The sequence below is a fragment of the Takifugu flavidus genome, chromosome 14 (genome assembly GCF_003711565.1).
Source record: "Takifugu flavidus isolate HTHZ2018 chromosome 14, ASM371156v2, whole genome shotgun sequence".
NCBI classification, from domain to species: domain Eukaryota; kingdom Metazoa; phylum Chordata; class Actinopteri; order Tetraodontiformes; family Tetraodontidae; genus Takifugu; species Takifugu flavidus.
The window spans coordinates 8,764,973-8,787,350 of record NC_079533.1 but is presented as its reverse complement, the minus strand read 5'-3'; the positions used below and the strand labels follow the sequence as shown (position 1 = coordinate 8,787,350).

At 41.8% G+C, this 22,378-nt stretch overlaps 2 protein-coding genes across 3 annotated transcripts; both read left to right on the top strand.

The window, feature by feature from the left end:
* The first annotated feature begins 872 nt into the window (after positions 1-872).
* chrne (cholinergic receptor, nicotinic, epsilon) lies at positions 873-7,562 on the top strand. 2 transcript variants are annotated; one of them, XM_057053455.1, is made up of 12 exons: positions 873-1,030; positions 3,662-3,795; positions 3,877-3,921; positions 4,008-4,114; positions 4,206-4,361; positions 4,451-4,551; positions 4,624-4,824; positions 5,129-5,243; positions 5,330-5,444; positions 5,714-5,921; positions 6,018-6,151; positions 6,253-7,562. In XM_057053455.1, the coding sequence occupies exons 1-12, from the start codon at positions 964-966 to the stop codon at positions 6,433-6,435; spliced, it is 1,566 nt and encodes a 521-aa protein (XP_056909435.1). In that variant the 5' UTR covers positions 873-963; the 3' UTR covers positions 6,436-7,562. The 2 variants fall into 2 exon arrangements, with proteins under 2 accessions (XP_056909435.1, XP_056909434.1); XM_057053454.1 differs by having other exon boundaries at positions 4,005-4,114.
* A 1,849-nt stretch (positions 7,563-9,411) lies between these two features.
* On the top strand, positions 9,412-22,119 carry pld2 (phospholipase D2). The gene is made up of 24 exons (XM_057055006.1): positions 9,412-9,782; positions 12,022-12,189; positions 12,302-12,429; positions 12,787-12,929; positions 13,047-13,140; positions 13,322-13,387; positions 13,462-13,520; positions 13,595-13,840; positions 13,930-14,073; positions 14,154-14,237; positions 14,456-14,534; positions 14,630-14,740; positions 14,814-15,017; positions 15,121-15,277; positions 15,596-15,714; positions 15,961-16,074; positions 17,875-17,979; positions 18,184-18,272; positions 18,390-18,503; positions 18,937-18,983; positions 19,123-19,257; positions 19,427-19,580; positions 19,729-19,846; positions 19,954-22,119. The coding sequence occupies exons 2-24, from the start codon at positions 12,057-12,059 to the stop codon at positions 20,176-20,178; spliced, it is 2,868 nt and encodes a 955-aa protein (XP_056910986.1). The 5' UTR covers positions 9,412-9,782; positions 12,022-12,056; the 3' UTR covers positions 20,179-22,119.
* Positions 22,120-22,378: the final 259 nt, after the last annotated feature.

The window sequence follows — 22,378 nt, the reverse complement described above, 5'->3', positions numbered from 1 at the left end:
ATTCGGCTGAAGGGAGGGGGGGCATTTCTAAGCGCCAAAAAGACAATTAAGCAAATCTGTTTCAATAGGTTAACAGGAAATTGGAGAAAAGAGTTCATGATGTCACTTCCTCCTGATCTCTGCAGTGTGTTTTGTTTTCACTGCAGCAACATTTTTGTGGGCCAACTCGAGCTGAACGCATCCACACTTCCTTCACCCTCTGAGGCTCGAACGGAGGTTGGAGACCCGCGATCCCCTAAATGAGGCTCCGGTTACCTTAAAGAAGCTCATCTCTGTTTCACTAAATGTATATTTAGAAGTTCATCACATACTTTGTAACTCACATGGCACATTCCAAAAATCAGTGATGCCCTTGTCACCGAGCAGCACGACTTATATTACTCACAGGACTAATTATAAGATCAAAAATCCAGCCTATGGATTTAAAACACATCTCAGCAGGTGCTTTAAAGGTTTGTCTTTGCTGCCTGACCTGCGTCTGTTGCAGGAGGTCGTGACTGACTTTGTGTCGCCATGAATTTTCCAAGCATCGTCTGCCTCCAGCATTTCCACCTGATCCAGACACTCTCCTGCTGTGTAAGTACCAACACCTTATCAAGCACTGGTATGAGAGGCTTGATTATTAGAAATCCATCCACCACTTTATTAATCGCTATATTTGCAGCCAGTGTGACATTCAGAAATGACCTGCCAGGCTTCAGCACAAGAGATGTTGTCTAATGATCGTGATGATGGTTATTGTGGGTGACCAGTGTGACTTGGAGTCCAGCTTTAGTGCTTCCCAGCTGCCGTGTAACCTGAGCCACGGACAGCGACAGCCGGCCGGGGTGACAGTCAGGGTGTTGGGTGGAGGGATTTAGGGCTCTTCCTCCATGTCTTTACTCTCCCTTGCTCGCACGCTCTCTCACTTTCTCTATCCTAAACTCAATATTTGAACGGAGCTCGGCAGTGAAGAGGGACATAATGGCTGCTCCAGGTTTGGGGATGTTCTATGGATTTGTACTATTTCTCGGGACCCTAATATCTGAGGGTAAGTGGCGTGGTGGCAAACATTGGGCACATCTCCACTGACTAAGCACTGAATGCCTTATGTGCATCCACCCAAGGTCCTTTCATGTGCATGAATTCAATCCGTGGTACGGGCAGCTCTTTGGTGAATAAAATCCCTCCACGTACAAGACAAGACATGCACACATGCTCTTGTCAGCAATCGTGTTTGTGTACAGGATTGAAAGGAGAGCATAGCTGCGAGCCTCTATGGTTGGTAGAAACACAGAAACTTGTCTCCACTCAAGCAAACGTAGTTTTATTTTACAGCAGCTCGTTTCCTGATTGACTGTGGCTGATGCAGGAAAAAAATGTTAAATGAGTGCAAAACACTGATAAATACAATCGTCTGTGTATTTCGTTTCCATGAGGGAAGCTGTTCTGGAGGGTGTGGAGCTGTAGGCACAGATGGACTCTGTGACAGGAAATAAAACTGCAGGGCAGACAGGCTGTGGCGAAGAAGACGCCAAAGCCTCAGATATAATGAGAGATTTGGGGAAAATGTGATTTGAGACTGGTTTTTGGTGATTTTCGTGAAAAACATGTTGACCACAGGGACCTTGGTAAAGGTCACCAGGGTGGGATAAAAAGATCTGACACAGCACGAGTGTGAATTCTTCCTTGATATTACTGGTCTAGCCTGGATGTGACTCACATGGACTCCAAAAACAAGGCTGGTAGCTGCCACAACATGCCACTTTCACTTGGAATATTTTATTTAATTGTCTTATAAAATTAGAACTTTATATCAGAAGCCTTCTGCACTCCTTCTGCACCAAAAGAAGAAAAACTATAAGAAAAAATAAGGTGTTCTCTAGCTCTTAAAATCATGCAAATCCCTGCAAACAATGGGGTTATCTGAGGTAAATGTGGCATTTCAGCAGCCAACAGTAATGTTTAACTCCAGTTCTTTCATCCCTGACCTGCTGTGCTGCTTTATCTTTATTTTTACCTAAAAGGGTGCATTTGAACTCAGGGCCAGTGCCTAATGATTTAAATGTCAGACTTGGGTGGTACGCAACCCGTTTGACCATTTTGTCATCGGCGGAGTCCACATTCCCTCAGAGGTCACCTGTGGGCTCTGTCTCTAGTTTCTTCTGGGTCCCACTGACAGCTTCAGTGACAGCTGTAGGAAGTGAGCAGCTCAAAGCACGGACACCAAATGTTATCTGTGATTTCTCACCATTAGAGCACATATAGTTCTGTAAAAAACAAACAAACCCACAAACACACCCTGGCCTTCGGTGACCTAATCTCTTTGTTGGGCTCTCAAGGGAGCGTTTTTGTAATAAAAAACATTCTAGAGTATAAAATGTGGCTGCATAACTCACATCCTTACTTCAACTATCGCGTTTGAAGTAAGAGCTTTTTGGTTTTTTTCTTGTGGTCAAAGCCCCGTTGAAGATCTGAACATGCAGCCACAGTCGCACAGATTGTCCCATGAGAGGATTACAATTACAACACGGGACTATGTGAGACATTTCTGCAGCAGAGAGAGGACGTATTTGCAGATATGATGTATCGGCTACTCTGTTATTTATTTACACATTCATGTTTGTGGTAAATGTTGATATTGGTGATCATCATTGGCGTATGACCCACGATTTAACGTGCCAGGTTCAAGTTTCCCAGCTGCTGTGCCGCTTGAGTTATAGATGGTGACAGGTGGGGGAGGGAAGAGGCAGCAGGTTGGAAATAACCTGTCACGTTTATACTGAAATCAAGTGTGGCTGAAGAGCAGAACAAAGTGGGGCTGTAGCAATCAAATGAAGCTGTGAGCACGGAACATATTCATTAGGTAGCATTAATGAAATCATGCAGTAGCTTATAATGCAATGCTTTTGTTGGAGTTTGCTTGGATTTAGAGACATGCATCCTGACTGCCATGTGGTTTCACAACCGCCCAAAGTCTCCCGAGTGTTCAGCCAGTAAACCGCTGCGCCTTCTCTCGGGCTGCAGCTGGCGCCGAAGCACTCTGATGCGTTTCCACAGCTAATTTGCTAAGGACAGTGGCCACAAGCCACAGCTGAAAGATGATGGTAAATGATAAACTGTCATCACCATAATGTGCAAATGCTGGCCATAAAGCTGCTCAGGCCACATAAAACCGAGTAAATACTTACTGTTGAGCAATCCTTTTATTATTTGAAGGATTACAAGCTAGATGCTACTTGTTGGGCCATGCCAGTGCAGTAACTGTGTGACGAATTCACCAAGGATGGATAATACAGGTCGCAGCCTGTAAAGTACAAACAAAAACCAAGCATACATATCATAATATTTGGAAACACAGCTTGTGAAAGAGTGCGTAGCAAAGTCATGGGTTTGTATTTCTGCATGTACGTCCAGCGGAGGCCAGCATGAGGAGATCTCAGCTGTCACTCCTGATGTTTCACTGTTTTTATAGCATCAAATGGATGTAAACCAACCTGTGGGAAAGTTGTGACCCCCCCAAACACACACACACACACACACACACGCACACACACACACACACACACACACCGAGAAGTCTTTGGGTAATATATGTATTTAACTGAATCGCTACGATGCCAATTATAATGAATGCCAGCAGATTAGTTTGCTCAGTCTCTTGTCTCTTTATTTCGTGCAGTGCAGAGCAATGAGGAGACTGAGCTGATCAAGGACTTGTTCAAAGACTACAACAAGAATATTCGGCCTGTGGTTCATCCCGAAGACAAGGTGGAGGTTCAGATCAAGCTGACCCTCACTAACCTTATCTCCCTGGTGAGTAGTCCAAGCCCACCTAATAAAAATGTTTATAGCGATTTTCATTTTGAGAAAATACGATCTTCACTAATTCCACAGAATGAAAAGGAGGAGACTCTTACCACCAATGTGTGGATTGAGATTGTGAGTTTTCTCTTGACATTTTCGATCATGCTGGCAACGTTTCAGTACTGGGGTTACTCAGGCTGCGCAAATGTCTTCTACAGCAGTGGCTGGATCACCGACTCTCCTGGAATGAATCGAAATATTACGGCATTCAAGTCATCCGCGTCCCATGCAAGACGGTTTGGCTCCCTGACATCGTCCTTGAGAACAAGTGGGCCAACACTGACTGTTCCTGGAATTTCTACGGCGTTATCGTGCAGATGCTTTAGCGAATGATCTGCTTCTAATCTTTATGTCTGCAGCATCGATGGCAAGTTTGACGTGGCCTACTACGCCAACGTGTTGATCAGCAGCAACGGTTGGATGTACTGGCTACCCCCAGCTATTTATCGCAGCACTTGTTCCATCGAAATCACCTATTTTCCATTCGACTATCAGAACTGCACCCTGGCGTTCAGGTGCCGCGCACTTATTTCACCTTTAAATGCAACGTTCTTACCCATGCAAGATTTAGTGAGAATTTACTCCATGAAATCCTCCAAATCAGATCCCAGACGTATAGTGCCAATGAGGTGGACCTCATCTTGGCCCTCACAGAAGAAAACGGGACTATTGAGTGGGTGGACATTGACCCAGAAGCTTTCACAGGTACACAAACATCCTTTTGTCATATTCTGAACGCAGAAATCAGCCTCAGCTTATTCTGCTTCTAACACTCAGAGAACGGCGAGTGGGCCATTGTCCATCGTCCAGCCAGGAAGATGGTCAACATGCGGTATTCCCCAGATGACCTGGAGTACCAGGAGATCTTGTTCAATCTGGTCATCCAAAGGAAGCCCCTGTTCTACATCATTAACATCATCCTGCCCTGCTCGCTCATATCCTCGCTGGTGGTGCTGGCCTACTTCCTACCTGCTCAAGGTCTGAAAGTAAATCCCAGCCAAATATTGTTGCCGCCAATTATTCTAATGTAAAAAGGTTGCCAGAGCGTTTTTCTGAGCAGGGAAATGATTCCCCTGGAGACCAGGAAATGTTGAACAGAGGAGAGTTTTAACATAGGAGGGTATGATGAAGGTCGTTCAATTATCTGGATCTCAGAGGAAAGACTGGCATCGCTTCATTTGGATCCGTTTTGACCCTGTGTAATATTATTAGACCATTTTATTGTAAAGTAAGCGATTCTAAATGTCTCCTGTCCCCTAAGACTCTGTTGTCCCCTTTACAGCCGGGGGACAAAAGTTGACTGTGTCCATCTCTGTCTTGCTGGCTCAGACTGTCTTCCTCTTCCTAATTGCTCAGAAGGTCCCTGAGACATCACTTTCGGTTCCTCTCATTGGCAAGTGAGTCGGTGTGTGTTCTGTGTGGGCAGCTGCAGGGTTGTCCCTGTCGTGACTGACCGACACTGCTCTTTTCTCACCGTCCTCAGGTACCTGATCTTTGTCATGTGTGTCACCACTCTCATAGCCACCAATCAAATTGTGGTGCTCAACTTCTCCTTGCGTAGCCCCAATACTCATACCATGTCCCAAACCATCAAACATGTAAGTAGATCCAGCGCAGACGACTCGGACAACTAGTGTTGTCATGACACCAATATAAGTCAAAATAAGAAACAGTACTAAACACACACACACACACACAGACACAATCTCTGATCACCACTTAGGTCATTGGTCTCTCTGACTCTCCTCCACCTTGTGAGGACTGTCCCACTTTGTCCTCAGAGCTTCGGGACAGATGTTTCCCTCCACCACCTCCACTTGATCTGGCGTTTCTCTCTATTTTTTTTAACACTCTATACTTTCTTCAGGTGTTCCTGGAAATGGTACCTCGCTTCCTGTGCATGCCCCCGCTGGTGGATGAGAGTGAGGCCACAACGGAGGTGAATGGCATAAGGGAGCGGCGCCGCAGCTCCTTCGGTCTGATGCAGAGAGCAGAGGAATATGTCCTGAAACAACCTCGCAGTGAAATGATGTTTGACAAACAGAGGGAGAGGCACGGTCTGACGCGATCCATCGGTAGCTCATCTTTGTTGCGATCTCCTTCCTCGTTCTGTGTTGTTCCAAACTGTAACGTGTTTTTTTTGTTGTTGTGATTGTCTCTGTGCCACCTAGTGGATAATATCGACGTCACCAGTACGGCCAACTTGTATAAGAGTTTGGCTCAAGCTGCACCTGAGATCAAACAATGCGTGGACGCCTGCAACTTCATCGCTGACAGTAAAAGACAGCAAAACACAATTGGATCTGTGAGTGATGAGGAATTGATCATCTAACAGTTTGTATCTTTTTTTTTCTCCAACTTGTTTTTCTAATCCTCAAATCTCTCTCTTTATTTTTCTAAATAAAGGAAATTGAAAGTTGGGTCCTAATAGGGAAGATGATTGACAAAGTGTGCTTCTGGGCTGCCATTCTGCTCTTCATCATTGGCACAGTGGCCATCTTCTTAATGGGACACTTCAACCGGGCACCAGACTTTCCATTTCCTGGACAGAACAAAAAATATGTTCCAAGTTCCACAGAAACTTTCTGATCAAGCGCGACTTTACCAAGTGTCAGCAGGCCTCATGCGGCCTATAGAACTGAGCAGATCTCACTTCAACTTGAACACCAGGACGACAGCTCAGACTTCATATATATTGAGTCATGTACAACAATATGTATATTTTGATGCATGTAGTACATTTTAAACTGCATCAGCACAATCATAAATGACTCACAAGATACGAGCGCCGTGCTGCGAAGACTTGCTGAATGTTTTTACCTGTGGCCAATATTTTACAAGTTGTCCCAGCAATCATCCGTGCATCGTGTTACAAAAGTTTGGAGGTGTTTCCATGCTTCAATTACGTCTTATGTGAAACTCTAACTTGCATCTAACTTGGTCCAGGCAACCCTGAATCAAAGCCCTATTTTTCTTACAATTACTTATTTATTAGCAGATCTTGTTAGAGATAATGTAGATAGGTCAGATGCACGTCATCGTCACTTACTGTTCCATGAGTTTGTTTTTTATAAATAAATATTTTATTTTGTGCATTGTCACTTGACCGGTAGTTGCAAGTGCTGTGCATATTTTGTAGGGATTGTGCGCCGCCATGTGGTCAGAATATGTACTCCACCATCACGTTCAAGCGTCTTTAATGGAAAAATGCTTTGCGAGTTTTGCTCTTCCGTGAGTGGGATACTGTCATTAGGTCAATTACTGAAGCCTATCATTACACTTTATGTAACACGGACAAACGCACATAGATAATATTTATTGGATCTCAACTATACCATCTACATCAGTGCTTTAAGTGCCAGTACTCCCCTTATTTAATTGTTGGCAACTGTTATATTCAAAGACTTGAACATTATGCTGATTTTTAAAAAGAAAATTGATCTATTGAACTGAAAATTACTCTCGTCTCTCGTCTTCTTCACTGCTTTATCCTTTTCGGGGTTACGGGATGGGCAAAGGCAGGGTCCACCCCTGGATGGGACTGCAAATTATTAATAAAAATCATGTCTGTTCACTTGGATAGTGGATAGATTTTCTTGCATGCAGTCAAATCTCACTGACTACTAGACACATCTGTAAAGTGTAATAACAAGCCAATACAACAGCTCTGACACGAGCTGTACTTCAATAAAACATTTCTTTTTAACCTACAGAAACCTGATTATTTTAAGACGGATTATTTTCAGACATAAAGACTACTAAGCATTTACAGCAGAACTTATGGCAGCGTTGCTGTTCTGGTTTGCATCATATTGAATAGATTCATCAAAAGAAGTGGACTCTGAGTAACTAAGACCATTGTGATTATATTTCTACCTACTCCAAAGGTTCCAGCAGGTTTTGGGGTCATCTTTGCTCAAATGGCAGTAACTTTGTGAATGGAACTGTTCTAATGATGGCCCAATACCTTTCAGAAAACTCAGGTTTTGAATGTCTGGTAACAGCAAAAGAACTCCTTTTATGGGTACTAATGTTGTTCTTGCACTGGTGTGAACAGTTTTCAGCAGAGGCTTCAAAGCTTCTGGTGTCTCAGAGCCTTTCAGTTCCTTGTCTTTTCTGAAATCCTTGTATACTTCTCCTCTCTACTGTCACACAAGTGGAGCACCTCCTTATCACCATGTTGTATGCCCAGTTCTGCATCACCTCTGTGTGAGGAGCTGTTTAGTGTGCTGCATGAGAGGAAGAGACACTCAGGCTTTAACATTTTCAGCCATGTTTGCGGAGGAACTGTCCTGAAGTGAGCTTCTCGATTCTTAGATAGTCATGCAGTGCTTCATTCTTATTGACCCTCCCTGAGTTGGAAGAACACTTTTTGTGTATGGGCATGGCAGAGAAAACATCGACTCAAAGACTCGAACCTGTCGAGCCAGCAGCTTGTCTGCATCAGGCAGCGCCATGTCTCTCTTTTGGAGCAAGCGTGACAGATCATACCTGCATCATGAGAATGTCGCCAAGTGCACTTCCAGGTGATGACTTGAGCAGTGCCACATATATGGGGATGGAAATCTGGTACAACGTGTGCAGCAACCCCGGCTCTTCTGCCCAGCATTACTGATGCCCCATCGCATACAAACGCCACAACTCACTCATCCAAGAAGTGGTCTTCGAAGCCATTTTTATGAAGACACAGCAACAGTTTCTCTGTCGCCTGCTGTGACCCCATCCAACCCAATCAAGTCAAAAAATATTGTGTCAGGCTCAGCGTTGGATATCGCTGACACAGCGACTTTATTCAACATTTTGTTCGAAACATGAATTAAACTCGACCCGTGTTGACATTCAGCTAAGTCTCACATCAAATTGGCATATCTGTAAATGGATGTCCTTGTTTACCAATTCTGTACGCTGTTTGGAACACTTGTATCATACTCAGACTTATCTTGAATGTGTTTTTGTATTTCATAGCGTGTTGAGACTATAAAAGCTCTAAATTCTTTGAGCTCCAACAACTGATGCATGTATTCATTACTCAAACGACCTGCAAATCACCTTTCAATAAATATTACATTTTTTGAGAGATTTGTCATACATGCCATACACACTTTAGCTATTTGGACGTGGTTTAGTAATTTACACAAATTGATCGCCTATTGTGTTTCATCACTATGCCAATTATGAAACCAAGGTAGAACAAATCACGGTAAAAATTTAGGAATAGTTAATAAGCGATGTTACTATGGGTGTTATTTCCGACTTTTTTTAATTTATTTTTTAAATCGCTATCAAAGCCAAACCTGCGTAGCAAATTGGAGTCAGAAGTTTGTCTGTCACGTCAATCAGACGATTTACCAATAATCAAATCCTCTTTTTAAACACAGATCCTGAATTTTATTATTAGATTATTGTCAAAGCGTTGGAATCGCTCAAGTACAAAACTTTATTTTGGAAAATAGGACCGGAAACGATCCCATTTCCGCATTGCATTTTATGCTCCAAACTCCCGATTAATCGACATTCCTGTGTTGGTTGGGACATGTCTGTCATTTATGTCTTTGTGGATTTAACTTTACATTAATAAACGAAGGTTTCAAGTCTTTTTGGTCGGTTTAGAAACCGGTCATGTGGACAAAAAAAAATCAGTTTAAAAATATCATGAAGACAATAATCCAGACACATAATCTGTCTGCTTTGACAAAAGTGTCTCGCTGTATATGTTTCCCCTTGGCCCCAGTTCTGCCCCACTAAAGTCCAGTTGGACACCGAATGGGAGGGACTAAACCGCATCATCTACTGGGTTCACAAATGAATTCTCTTCGGTGAAAAGCAGTTGCCGGGTTACGATCGAACAACGCCGTCCTGATCATGGTTTTGCGGTATTTTGTCGTCTTTTTTTAGGATTACCTGTGTATGCTGAGCAGCGGCGGCCTCTAAACACAGTAGGTGCCAAATGTGGTTGGATTTAACGCACAATTCTCTTTTTATCTGTGCGCAGTCGCAGCGCTGCTGATCCAGCTGCAGGTTTGACCCAATGTGGCGCAAATATTCTGGTACCGTCGGGTAAATGTGCCGCGTCTTGCGACCAGGGACACTTTTAGTGTGATTTAAAAAGAGGTGCACTTTGGAAAATGTGTCGCGGCGAGTAAAATGGGTGGAGACGGCCAAATTTCCTCCAGCAGTTCTGCTCTCCAGCTCTGGATATCCGCACTCTTCAGGCGACCTTTCCCAACTTCCATAAGCTTAAAACAAAGCAGAATCACAAAAACACGTTGCCGTCCGCTAAAATCAAGGCTGTCCGAACCCAATCAGAAAGGCTCCTGCAAACTACAAATTGCAAACACTTCTTTGGCTTTGCTGTGATGAGATGAACACACGCTCTCCCCGCTTTCAATGTAAAGTTTCGGGTTTACCCCGTGGACATAATGTCACGTTAAAGTTTCCCCACTGTTGTTTTAGCCAAGCAGGAATTCGAGAGTCCCTGAGCTCCTGCCTTTGGGTGCATGCGTGTATTGTTTGTCAAAGAAACAATCACAGAGAAGATTATCTGGGTGTACTAACGTAACACTGGAATGTGGTTGGCGTCGCTACAATAACACAACTGCAGAGATGGAAGGCAAATTTAGAATTTAGATTGACAGCTGAAGATCCGCTTTGCAGAATATTGTTGGCTGGACAGCTGGTCGGCCTTGTTTTATTGTTTGAGGTGTTCATGTTGCCTTTGCAGGCAGGTGAGCCCTTCAAGGTCAGCCTGGAAACCAGAGTTTCAACTTGTGTCAGGTTTCAGCATTAAAGCCCGTATGCAGTCTTTCCATGTAATTATACTAACTTTGACATCCTGCACATGAAAAGTGTGTGTTTATTAAACCAGGCCATCAAAATAAATCCTTGTTTTCAGTTTTCATTACAACCAGCACAGTGTCATGCAAATGTTTGGCCTTTTTATGATCTCAACTGACTTTAAAAACCACATATGGCATGACTCCATGTTTCTTTCCTCATGTTTTTTCTTATCTGAATGGCACACATTTCCTTATTTTGCATTTCTACAATATTCACGAGTCATCTTCACCGTTTAAATTTTGGGCCATTATCTGACCTTATCTGTGTCCCATTGGCTACTGACTCCGGAAAGTCCCGATGTTTTGCTACAAACCCTTATGTATTACCAATTGAAAAGCCAGGAAAGATCATTTTTAGGCACATTGCAAAGATTTCTAAGTTTCAGAATGATTTCTTACAGATGTTTACACACAGACACACACACAGAACCAGAGTGCGTAAGTCCCAATGGTTCATATGCAGTACTTGTGGCTGAAGCCAAGCATGTAGTCATGTCATTTGGGAATACTCCAAATGAAGTGCAGGTGTTATCCAGTTTATCCTGCACAATAGTTCTCTTTCCTGAGAACACAGCTAATCTCCACAGCAACATGCATCACTCTATAAAGAAGGTTTACAAGGTATTACCATCTATTCCATTTGAATCTCTTTTCTTTATTTGATTGTCTTTTTCCACACGCACACACCCACCCCCTCGTAAAGTCTTGTTCCTCAGGAACTGTACACCTTTTCACCTGCTGCTTCACACACACCCTCCATTTGCATCGGGTGGGGCCAAGTACTCGCCTGTCACAATGTCAGCGATCAGGTGTAACAGCCACTGCAAAATGTCTGCTTTTAATATTTTATCTCTTATCAGTCAACTGTTGGCCTGTGTGTCGCTGGGACACTTTTCAAGCTGCTCTTTAAAAAAACATTAATCAGGGTATTTAGTATATATCTTGTGTTTCTTTATTTATTTATCTTTAAGAGTGTTGTTTAATACTTTGTTAATTTTATGCACTTCCACAACCATAATGATGTTTTATTAAATGAGTGGCCTTGTAGTTAATTAAGCTGCTGTTGCTTGTAGAGCTACTACTGTTTATTAGTGTTGCAGCCTCTTCTAATTCAAATCAAATACTCTTGCATGAATCCAGCTAGTTTGGTCGTTGTGTGTACTTTTACACGTGCACATACTGAAACTAGTGGCAGCATTATGAATTTGATTTCTTTTACTAGAAAACTTTCTTGCACTTTGGAATGTGAGGTGTGTTTGGGTTGTTTGATCCAAAGTTTTGCCATGCCTTGAGCTGCCTGGTGTGAGTTCAGTTGCTAAACTTTAATGTGCTTTTTTAGTCACCAGGGCAACTGGCACTTGCACCAGCACCCCGATGGCAAATCCAGAACAAGTCATTGAGCCGATGGTTCAAAGCTCGACCGCCCAGAACCTGAAACAAAGACGCTTTTTACATGACTTTCACAATCTGAGTCCCGATGAGCTAGACAGTCTCATGTCCAGCAGCGGTAAGAAGAACAATCAGCATCATCTCTGCATTAAATAGATCAAACCTGCTGTTGAAACCTTTACACAGGTCGCCTTGGATGTGTTGTTGAAGTGATTTATTCTCACACACAGATGGACGTCCTTTCCTTGTGGTACACCATCTTCCTGAATTAAAAGAGCAAGGAGTACCTTACCTGATACCCGGAGTCCCTGTTACATGCAAAGTGGACAACACTGAGAAATACACTACTCGATCAAAGGTACACAATACATATATGTGCATTTAAAAAATAATTAATCAGCTCTGAGATTCACTCATTTTGGTTTAACTGCCTCTTATTTCTTGTTATTAAGGTAATAGTTAGATTTGTTTGGAAATGTAGATGTGCAATATTGTGCCAAAAGTTGTTTAAGTGGCCCTTTATGGCCTGTCTGCATTCATCTGTGAGCATATGTTTGACAGAATACTCTCAACATTTACTGGCTGCTCTAAGAAGAAATGTAAAAAAGAGCATTTCAAATTTGGATGAAACCCTGTTAAAAGTGCAAGGAAGCTATTTGTGACATTTGATTCTGATTCCTGACCCACGTGAATCCGATCTACCATGCCCCGTCAGGTCCATGTAGGCACACTCTACACAGTGCGGCTAACGCATGGCCCATTCCACTGGACCGTGAAGAGGAAATACAAACACTTCCAAGAGCTGCATCGAGACCTTTATAAGCACAAGATGATGATTCATTTGCTGCCCCTGTCAAGGTTTGCATATTGATCTGTGTATTTGAATACTGTCCATCTGTCATTCTGAGGAATGCAGCATTAAGTCATTTTAAGTGACAGACTTAAGCATTTTCAATATTTACATTTCTTTCAAAGGTTTACTAAGGACAGGCAACAACTGAGAGCCATGTCAGAGGAGATGCCCAGTCTACAAGGCACAGAACGGACCAGAAGAACCTCCAGTAAAATGGTAGCGGACACAAATAAAAAAGCTAAGGGTCCTTTGGCACCTGGTCTGGACACATGTGTTTAACAGCCACATGTTCTCTGCACACATTTTGTTCCCATGACTACATTTAATATGATGTTTGATACTCTCAAGAGTGTTGTATTTAGCCACAACAAAGCTATCCTCTGCTTTGGAACCACAGAAATACCTGGAGGAATACCTGAATGGTCTGCTGGAGAACGTCTTCTGCAGGAATGATCACAGCATGGTAAGATCGTTAAAAAAGACAAGCTTACAAATGACGGTTCGCGCCGTGATTACATGTTTCTTCTTTACTTTCAGCTGGAGTTCCTCTCTGTTGGTGCACTCTCCTTTGTCACTGACCTGGGACCCAAAGGCTTGTAGGAAAACATTTTGATGTTTTAAGCATCAATTGTTCAGGCTGTGGCACATTTCTCCTACCTTTGTGTTTCAGGGAGGGGCCCATTTTCAAGAGGTCAGGGGGCCACCGGATCCAGGGCTTAAACTGCTTTGGTCACCACCAGTTCTGCTTCCGCTGGTCACGGCGCTGGCTGGTGGTGAAAGACTCCTTCCTGATGTATATGAACAGAGACTATGGACGCATAAACTTTGTGCTGCTCTTTGACAAGGAGTTCAAAGTGAAAGTGGGCCGTGCCTACACAGACACCAAATATGGAGTCTGCTTTGAGAACTTCACTAGGTAGTTCAGCAGATTCCAACCACGGCAGCTCCAGCGTGATTCACATTTCCTGATAACGTTGTGATTGGGATCGTTCTTTTACTTTCCAGGAGTCTGGTCATCAAATGCAGCAGCTACAGACAAGCTCATTGGTGGAGTCATGAAATCAATCAGCTGGCGGAAACCTGTGACTTTCTCAAAGAACATCGCTTTGATGGGTTTGCTCCTCCACGGGAGAATATGCTGACTAAATGGTCAGAATCTACCTGACATTACCATTCTTGGGTCTTCAGGGCCCTTTCTCATGCATTAAACATGCGGTTGTTGTCTGAAGGTATGTGAATGGGCGCGACTACTTTGCAGACCTGGCTGATGCTCTTGATCAAGCTAAGGAGGAAATTTACATCACAGATTGGTGGTGCGTGGAATTTTAATTACCTTGCCATTCAGAATGTTGATTTTAAATAGTGTAAAAAATGATTCTAGATGCTGGAAACAGAATATTAAATGAAGCATAGTTTTAGCAATTGGTTAATTTTACATTTTACACGCTTGTGCACTTCTTGTTTTTAAAAACAGTATTTGTCAGCTAATGATGCTATGCTACCTGTTTTATTTCACCTGTCTTTTCTTTAGGCTTAGCCCCGAAGTGTTCCTGAAGAGGCCGGCAACTGACAACTACTGGCGCTTAGATACGATACTCAAACGCAAAGCTGTAATTTCTTTTTATGTTTCTTGAATTCCATTTTACTATCTGTCCTGTTGATTGTTGTTACACGTCGTTGTTTTGCTTTGAACTGTTTCGCACAGGAACAAGGAATCAAAGTGTGCATCCTGCTCTACAAGGAGGTGGAGCTGGCGCTCGGCATCAATAGCGAGCACAGCAAGAGAACACTAATGAATATGCATCCCAACATCAAGGTCTGTGGACAATTATATGCAAGGAGCCGCACAATGAAGACAGCCCGTCATTTTCATTTCTTCTGTCCTTCAGGTAATGCGACACCCAGATCATGTTTCCTCTGTGGTGATCTTGTGGGCTCACCATGAAAAGATGGTGGCCATTGACCAAACGGTGGCCTTTGTTGGGGGCATTGACCTGGCATTCGGGAGGTGGGATGACTTCGAGTACAGATTAACTGACCTGGGTTTGCCACCGGAAGGGGTGACCAAAGAGGAGCCTGAAGGAGATACAGTAGTAAGAATATTTAATTGCATCTCTTTAGACTGAAAAAACATGTTTGTGTTCATGGGTATTTATTGAAAGGGTGATATGTCACACTGAGCCTTTACCTGAACAGGACACTGCTGCAACGGCTCATCCAGAACCATCTGAAACCAATAACCAGGACAAAGAGGATCCACTTGACCTGATAGGTAACAGTAAACTGTGGCTTGGAAAAGACTACAGCAACTTTATCAGGAAGGACTGGGTCCAACTGGATAGACCATTTGAAGGTATATCATCTATCCTGAAACAAAATAACATCATTGTAATGCTCAGTGCTAGTTTGAGGTATCACCGCCCAGTATTCCTTCACACTCTGCTACAATGGCCTTACACATACCTACACTTTTATACAAATAAACAGATTCAGTTTATTTACTGTTATGTCTCGTGAGTTTTCAGTAACCACACTAAAGAACATATTTCATTGTTGTCTGTATACTATATACTCTATTTATTGCTCCTGTCACTTGTGTTCTCTAACAGTAGCTCTCAAAGTCTCTGCACACCAGGGTCAAAGTCTTTTCTCTTTTTTTCCCCCTTACAAGATAACATTGACCGTGCTGAGGTTCCTCGCATGCCGTGGCGTGATTTATCTGCTGCCGTACATGGCAAAGCTGCCAGAGACGTGGCCCGCCACTTCATTCAGAGATGGAACTTCACCAAGGTCAGGCGGAGATTTAAAAAACAGATATTCCTGCATTTGTTTTCATAGTTTCTTATTTTGAATGTCAGTGTAGAGTCTGTCCAGTATTTTGGAATCACCTTTACAATCGAAATTGCATGTTTTTCATTGCTCATTTGAGATTTGAAGATACGTTTTTAGTGCCTTTGTTTCTTAAACGCTTTTCAAGTCTAATATTTCTGCTGAAGGACACACCCATCATCCTTTTCCCTTTTTTGTCTTTTTTAGATCTTCAAAATTAAGTACAAGGATGATTTCTATCCTTACCTTCTCCCCAAGTCTCAGTGTACAGCTGACTTGCTCTCGTTCACTGTACCTGGGTCCAAAAAGGCCAGAGTGCAGGTAATTATGTATTCAGCAAAGTCCAGGTCATAATTTTGTCAAAATGAAATTGCATTTTAAGCAGGAAAACAGATGGATATATGTAACAGGAAATGGAAACTCACTACCTTACCTTCACTGCTTCAATTTTGCTATCCATGAAACCCTGAATGCTGTCAAATGTGACATGTGGACCTTTATATCACACATACCTACAGCTTCTTATACTGGCTGTGCCCACATGATGTTACAATAGTGTTTCAGATCAATCAGGCTTTGGCTCCAAACTCTGTGGGTGGTAGTTTTGCAAAAGAACAACAGCCAGGTGCAAAACAGGCTCAACAAATACTGAAGAGAACAGAGTCTTCCTGCTAGAGACGGCCAGAAATCCTATACCGCATATGCAATAGTAGGAGTGTGTTTGCCATTTAAATATGTCCTAGTTTATAGATTTTCTTTTGGTAATATAGACTGATGTAACCACTAATATCCTTCATCAAAGATCAAAATCCTAAAATTGCTTTTACTCTAACGGGCTCTGCTCAATTTGTGAGATCTCCTTGAGTCAGATGGGTTCCTAGTCCAGCAGAGACAATGCTGTGGCGTGTGTAGTGCAGCCTGTGTGTTAGTAGTATAACAGATGGCACAACAAGAGTAGAGCCCACAGAGGAATAACTCACTTCCAACTGTTTTAATCTCTTCAGTAAAGGCTGAGAAAACAAGTGCTTTGCCAAAGACAGAGAGAGAGACAAGAGGAAGTATTTTACTTCCAACACGCATCTGAAATGTGGTCGATGCTCATTTTTACATAAAAGACGATCGTGTACGCTCATGCCTAAATATTAAATATATCATGTTGTATATATCACGGTGGTCTTTACACCCACTGGGGTTTCTTGTCCGTGTGATTATTGGCAGATTTCTGCTGAGCTTGGCTGAGTGTTCTAGTTTAAAAGCAGTCTCAGGATGACATTAAACACCAGGAGACTAGTGGATTTCACATATTTCAATCCAGTGCAGAATTGCTTTTTGGCCTGATTTTAAAGCCCTGAATTTCACTCAGCTGCATGTGATAGTTTGTCTTTTCTACCTGATCACGACTGCAGCTTCCAAAATACCTAAAGTTGCTGCATTTGTTTTTGCCACGACACATTCTATCTTATTTTCAGAAGATCCAGTGTGGATTAAATGTTCTCTTATGCGGTAAAGGTAGTTCCCCTCACTGCAAAGTAAGAGTTGTGGGAATTATTGGAATCATGAGTTGTCGTGATACATTTGATCTTCTCACATGTATATCAGTTCATAACTCGTATTTTTTACTGGGTGGTGGCCTGTAACCATATCCTTGTGTTCTATTATGCTATAACTTTGCTCCTTAGACTTTAATCCCTTATTTAGGTTTCAGGCCCTCCCTTTACAGATTCTTTGTCAGAGCTACAAAGTTTACAGAGTGTCCCTGCTGCCATTTCATATTTTTTTGTTATCAAGTACATAATACAGCTGCATTTAAAAGAGTTAAGTCTCTTAAAAGTCCCTTGAATTCATGTGCTTAACTGGGCTCTTAATTTTGTGACAATATTCTCTGAAAATGGTTCATGATGTTTCCGGATATTTGGTGTTCAACAGATGTAATTCAGTTTTTTGTCAGTATTTTTAATTTAATTTTACAGAGAATCACTGCATAAACATAAGTTAAAAGCTATGTAAAAGTTAAATTGCAGCATAGTTTCTTGTGATTTAAAAAATAATATCACATAAATGACAGCAACAAATATTATAATGTTAAAATATGACATAATAATAATACTATATTATTTTCAGGTTTTGCGCTCTGCTGATCATTGGTCAACTGGAACCTGTGAGAACTCAATTCTCAAGGCTTATATCCACACCATCGAGAACAGTGAGCACTTCATCTACATAGAGGTAACGCTTTCAAGTGGTCATGAAACAATTACAGGACAAAACATGGCAAAAAAGTCCCTGTGACCTTGAAATATTTTTACACCAAAAAAGGAATGAAAGTGAATGCAGCCAGAGCTCAGGCCCTTCTTGGCCAGACACCTGTCACCTTTTCCCCCAGCTAGGACCTCATGCTGAGCCACCATCTGCTCTGTCCTCTGCCCTCAGAACCAGTTCTTCATCAGCTGTGCCGATGAGAAGACCGTATATAATGAAATTGGTGATGCAATCGTGAATCGAATCTTGCGTGCACACAGGTCTGCGACCAGCAAAGATTTAATACCTTTACCTGTACAGTTTTGACTCCTGTCGCAAAAATGTGTGTGTAGATCACGTTTATAGACAATACTTGTTTTTATTGTATCTTGTTGCAGAGAGCAGAAGAAATACCGAGTGTTTGTGGTGATTCCTCTGCTTCCTGGGTTTGAGGGAGACATCAGTGAAGGGGGTGGAAACGCTATCAAAGCGATACTGCACTTCACGTACAGGTGAAGGACTTGCTTCCATTCTCATTTCCCTTTACGGACCAGCTCAAAAACAGCAACTGAGAGAATTAAAAACACTTTTTTACGGTTCAAACAGGTTTTTTCATCATGAAAATGTAGCCGATTTTTTGCAACTTCTGTCATATTCATATTCATTCAAACCAATTAATTCCCATGCTTTGATATTTCTGTCATACATTTTCACTGTTGGTTGTCATTACATTTATTAACACTGTCCTAATTTACCTACAGTATTTTTGACTGTTCTTTATCACATTACTACTAGTATGTTAAATCAATATTTTTAAGGTTATAGTCCAACAAGTGGGCGTCACTGAAGACTGTTAAACATGAATATTGTACCATTATTATTGTACCATTTTGTGATGTATTACAATATAATTTGTTGACACATTTGATGCTTTCGATATCCCAGAACCTTGTGCAGAGGAGAACATTCCATCCTTTCAAGACTGAGGGAAGGTAATTTTCTTGCATCTGCATTCATTTTAATAATCAGTCAATAGTTTTTCTATAATTAAAGACACTGTTGATATATGTCATTCATCCTTTCAAAATCGTTGGTCTTTTTATGTCTATGAACCAATGTTTCTCCTGCCAGTTGAGGACAAATGGACAGAATACATCACAGTGTGTGGCCTGAGAACACATGCGCAACTCTCCGGGTCTCTTGTCACAGAGCTCATCTATGTACACAGCAAAACCCTCATTGCTGACGACCGTTGCTATATCATTGGTGGGTCACCTTGAGTCGTCTTTTACCTCTTTAATCCTTATTTTAATCTGCAGCCTGGAATATTAACAGTATATAACAGTAACGTACATGCAAGTAGGTGCTTCATGTGGGGATTTTAGTTTGACAAAGGATGCCTGTAAATGGTCGATGTTTGCCATATGTGTTCCAGGTTCAGCTAACATCAATGACCGCAGCATGCTGGGCAACAGAGACAGCGAGATGGCAGTATTTGTGGAAGATGAAGAGCGAGTGCCATCCATCATGGGAGGGCAGGAGTACCAGGCAGGGCCCCTCACACTGGCTCTGCGCAAAGAGTGTTTCAGGTCAGGAAATAATCCAAGGCAACATACACACATTTGCTGCTATGCTTTTGAATTGTGATGCATTTTTACCACACAAAAAAATCAATCTCAGCTAACGCTGATATTTTGTGATCAGTTAATGTGATCTGATACCTATTTTCATTTTTAGTGTCCTTGTTGGGTCCAAGTCAGACCCAAGTATCAGTGTCGATGATCCAATCAGCGATGAGTTCTTTTTCGTGAACTGGAATGCAAGTGCTATTTTGAACGCCTCCATCTATGACAAGGTAGAAGTCAGAGCAAAGAAGCGCTGTTTGTGACATCATTACTGTTGAAGTACTGGTTTATGTTATTTAAGTAGACCTGTAGATTCACTGTGATATCCCACAACCAGGTATTCAAATGCCTGCCCCATGACACCGTGCACAACACGCGAGAGTTGAAGGAGTACACTGCCCAGGAGCGCCTCTGTGACACAGACCCTGACCAGGCCAGAGAGGAGCTGAAGGCCGTCCGAGGGCTGCTGGTCCACTTCCCCCTGAAGTTCCTGTGTGAGGAGAACTTGCTGCCTCCGCTGAACACCAAGGAAGGCATGGCCCCCGTTGGGCTGTGGACATAAACACTGCTCAGCCCTGACTAGACCACTATAAACACTGTAGAGCTGCTGCACAGGCTGATTCTTCCTGTAGTCAGAGCCCACCTTAACACTGCACTGATGCAGTTACAGCGCTAGCTGGAAAAAGATTAGGTTAACGCAACTAATTAGGTAATGATTGTTGTTCTTGTTATTTTTTTTTTAGTCAGAATTCAGTCAGTTAGGATGATAGGTCGATTTTTAAAGATGGAATATGAGTATGTGCCGACCAGTTTGATCATGATGGCGTCTGCAAACAAAATGGACGTATGACTCAGGAGGGAGTTGTGAGGTTATATTAGAAATCGAGCACATCACATGATCTGGGAACATAGTGTACAGTTATTGGTCCTGGGATTTTTTTTTTTTCAGTGGGTGGTTGTCTTCTCTCTCATTCTCGCTCTCCCTCTCCCCCTATGAGGCTTCACCTCTCACTGCAGTGCCAGCAAATCTGTCAGAACATTTGTGGTTGTTATGGAGACAGATATAAAGAGACGACTGGATTGTTGCTGAAATAAAGACTGGAGGGAGCAGAGTAGGGAGGGCTCCTGTGAGAGGGATAACATACTAATTTAGGATGACAAGCTGAAAAATGAGCAGCATCGTGATAGAGAAGTGACAGATTCTGCATAAGCAAAGTCATTTGGGGAATTTTGGGAACAACTGAGGGTCAAAAGAGACAGAAATAGCACTTTTGATTTAATTAGTACTTGTAATCATTGTTAAGCCAAGTGACTAAAAATCTTTCAGATCAAGATTAGAGCATTTATTAGTTTGCATAGACAAAGCTGGTAGAATCAGAGGTGCTCAATGTTTGACTATTATTAATTTTCTAGTTCCACTAAAATGGCTTCCATGTCTACTACGAGAGGAGATTATTATGTCATTATTTAGGAGCTTTACATGTAGCTTGTGTGTTGTCCAGTGTCTATGTAGTAGACGTGCCGGTTCCTTAGAAGTATGTCGTTTATTTTTACTGAAACTGTATTTTGCCTACTAAAAAAATCATTTTATAGCTAAACAAAAAAATAACCAGTGTGGTGGAAAAGTGAGGATATTTTACTACCTTGGAATGAACTTTTGGGTAAATCAATGTTACTATCTACATATTTGATGATCTAGTAATTACCAAGTTATGCCAAATTCTCTCAATGTCTCTATAAACTGCATATGTGCCATAAGATTAAGGAGAGAGGTAGACGGTCAGCACTTACCAAGTCTGCATGGTGTATAATCTCAATAGTGTTTAGATTCTTTGCATCATTTTTCATGTATTCCATGTTTTTTTACAATGCATTTTAAAGAGCCTTACACATTGACAATGTATAACTAATTGATGAACATGGCATTAATATAAGGTAGTCCTTCGTCTAACCTTTGACAGAGACAGTAAATCTGCAGAATGCTTTGTACACTTTTCAACACGATTACACAGCAGATGATACACAAGTGTCCTGTGTAAATGCAATGTTGATGACTTGGAGCACCTTTCACAGATTAGCTAGTAACACATTGCTACCTTCAGCACTCTTCACACATTCCTGTCTTATACATTTATAAACCACTATAAGCATTTGCACAATTCAAGCTGCCTTACAGCAAAATATGGTTGTCTTGACTGGAGATCTTGAAGCACAGACATCTTTGATGTTCTAAGAAGTGACATTAGATTGTTTCTGTCAGGAATCTTATTTTTCCTGGAATATAAGTTACTAAAGTTTTCACCAGCATTATCACAATTAGCATTTTGTTTACTACTACTGCCTTCTAATCATTGTGAATTTATTTATGCAAATCTGCCTATTAAATCTGCCCATTGTTTTCATCTAACACTCAGGGGTACAATGATAATAATAATAAATGAATTTCAAGGTATATTACTTTTTTATTCCTTCAATAAACATTCATGGTATTTTTAAACTATAATGTTTCTTGTCCACTTTCTTTACATGGCTGGATTTGAAAGTCGAGGTCAAACTCCAGATTATGATGGTGCAATGTGTACGTTTTACTGTAATAGTTACGGTGACATCCTACTTATTTATCTTTGCAGCAATTCCAGTACACATTACATGCGAGTTGAATTTAAATTTATAAACCATCTTATTATAATTGGTGCCATAGTGGACGAACACGGGAAAAAACATGTGGTTTGTGATGATCCGTCTGCAACTCCATTGCTCCC